General features: G+C 43.0%; 1 protein-coding gene across 1 annotated transcript in view; it reads left to right on the forward strand.

Moving 5' to 3' along the window:
• Positions 1 to 22: 22 nt before the first annotated feature.
• The window catches only part of LOC100965309 (pleckstrin homology domain-containing family A member 5), a gene marked incomplete at its 5' end in the record, with an annotated part of 14344 nt that continues 13315 nt past the window's right edge, over positions 23 to 1051 (forward strand). Inside the window, one exon of the mRNA XM_012806752.2 lies at positions 23 to 172. Within this exon, the coding sequence (XP_012662206.1) occupies positions 23 to 172 (150 nt within the window). The remainder of the gene's footprint in view (positions 173 to 1051) is intronic.

A 1051-nucleotide genomic window follows, 5' to 3' on the forward strand; every position in this document is an offset into this window, starting at 1 on the left:
GATCTAAAATGCTGTGTTATTTGTTGGGCAGACTCGGAAGAGGGAGGACAACATTAAGGAACTGGACACTGTGGTTAGAGAAAATGATATAAAGCCAAACCAGGAAACCCCTGCAGCAGAAATTGTTCGACTAAAAGAAGCTGAACCCCAAAATGCGGACATCAGCAAAGAGGTAGAGAGATTATTTTAGGACAAATATTTAAATTGTAAGGTTGAAAATGTTTCTTTCAGTCACAGAGACCATAGATGTAAAAGAAATGATAGGTTTCTTTTCTGTCTGATGTATTTAGTCATATCAAAATAATATATTAATTGAAGATTTAAAGCATGATCCAGGCGCGGTGGCTCACACCTGTAATCCTAGCTTGGGAGGCCGAGGCGGATAGATTGCCTGAGCTCACAGGTTTAAGACAAGCCTGAGCCAGAGCCAAACCTTGTCTCTAAAAAATAGCCAGGCCCAGCGCCCATAGCACAGTGGTTACAGTGCCAGCCACATAGACCGAGACTGGGAGGTTTGAACACGGCCTGGGCCAGCTAAACAGTGACAGCTGGAACAAAAATAGCTGGATATTGTGGCGGGCACCTATAGTCCCAGCTACTTAGGAGGCTGAGGCAAGAGAATCACTTAAGCCCAAGAGTTGAAGGTTACTATAAGCTGTGACACCACAGTACTCTACCAAGGATGACATAGTGAGACTCTGTCTCAAAAAAAAAAAAAAAATGACAGTCTAATTTTTATGTTTTGATAGTATAGTTTTGTATTTTTTTTTTTTTTAATTGAGACAGAATCTCACTTTTGTCACCCTGGATAGAGTGCCATGTCGTCATGGCTCACATCAACTTCAAACTTTTGGCTCAAACAATTCTCTTGCCTCAGCCTCCCAAATAGCTAGGACTACAGGCACCCTGTTTAGCAGACCTGGGTCAGGTTTGAACCCACCACTCCTGGTGCACATGGCTGGCACCCTAACCACAGAGATATGGGCACCTAGCCAGCAGTATAATTTTTTTTTTTTTTTTGAGACAGAGCCTCAAGCTGTCCCCTGGGTAG

The sequence above is a fragment of the Otolemur garnettii genome, unplaced genomic scaffold, assembly GCF_000181295.1.
Source record: "Otolemur garnettii isolate 467f Iridium unplaced genomic scaffold, OtoGar3 scaffold00057, whole genome shotgun sequence".
NCBI lineage: Eukaryota > Metazoa > Chordata > Mammalia > Primates > Galagidae > Otolemur > Otolemur garnettii.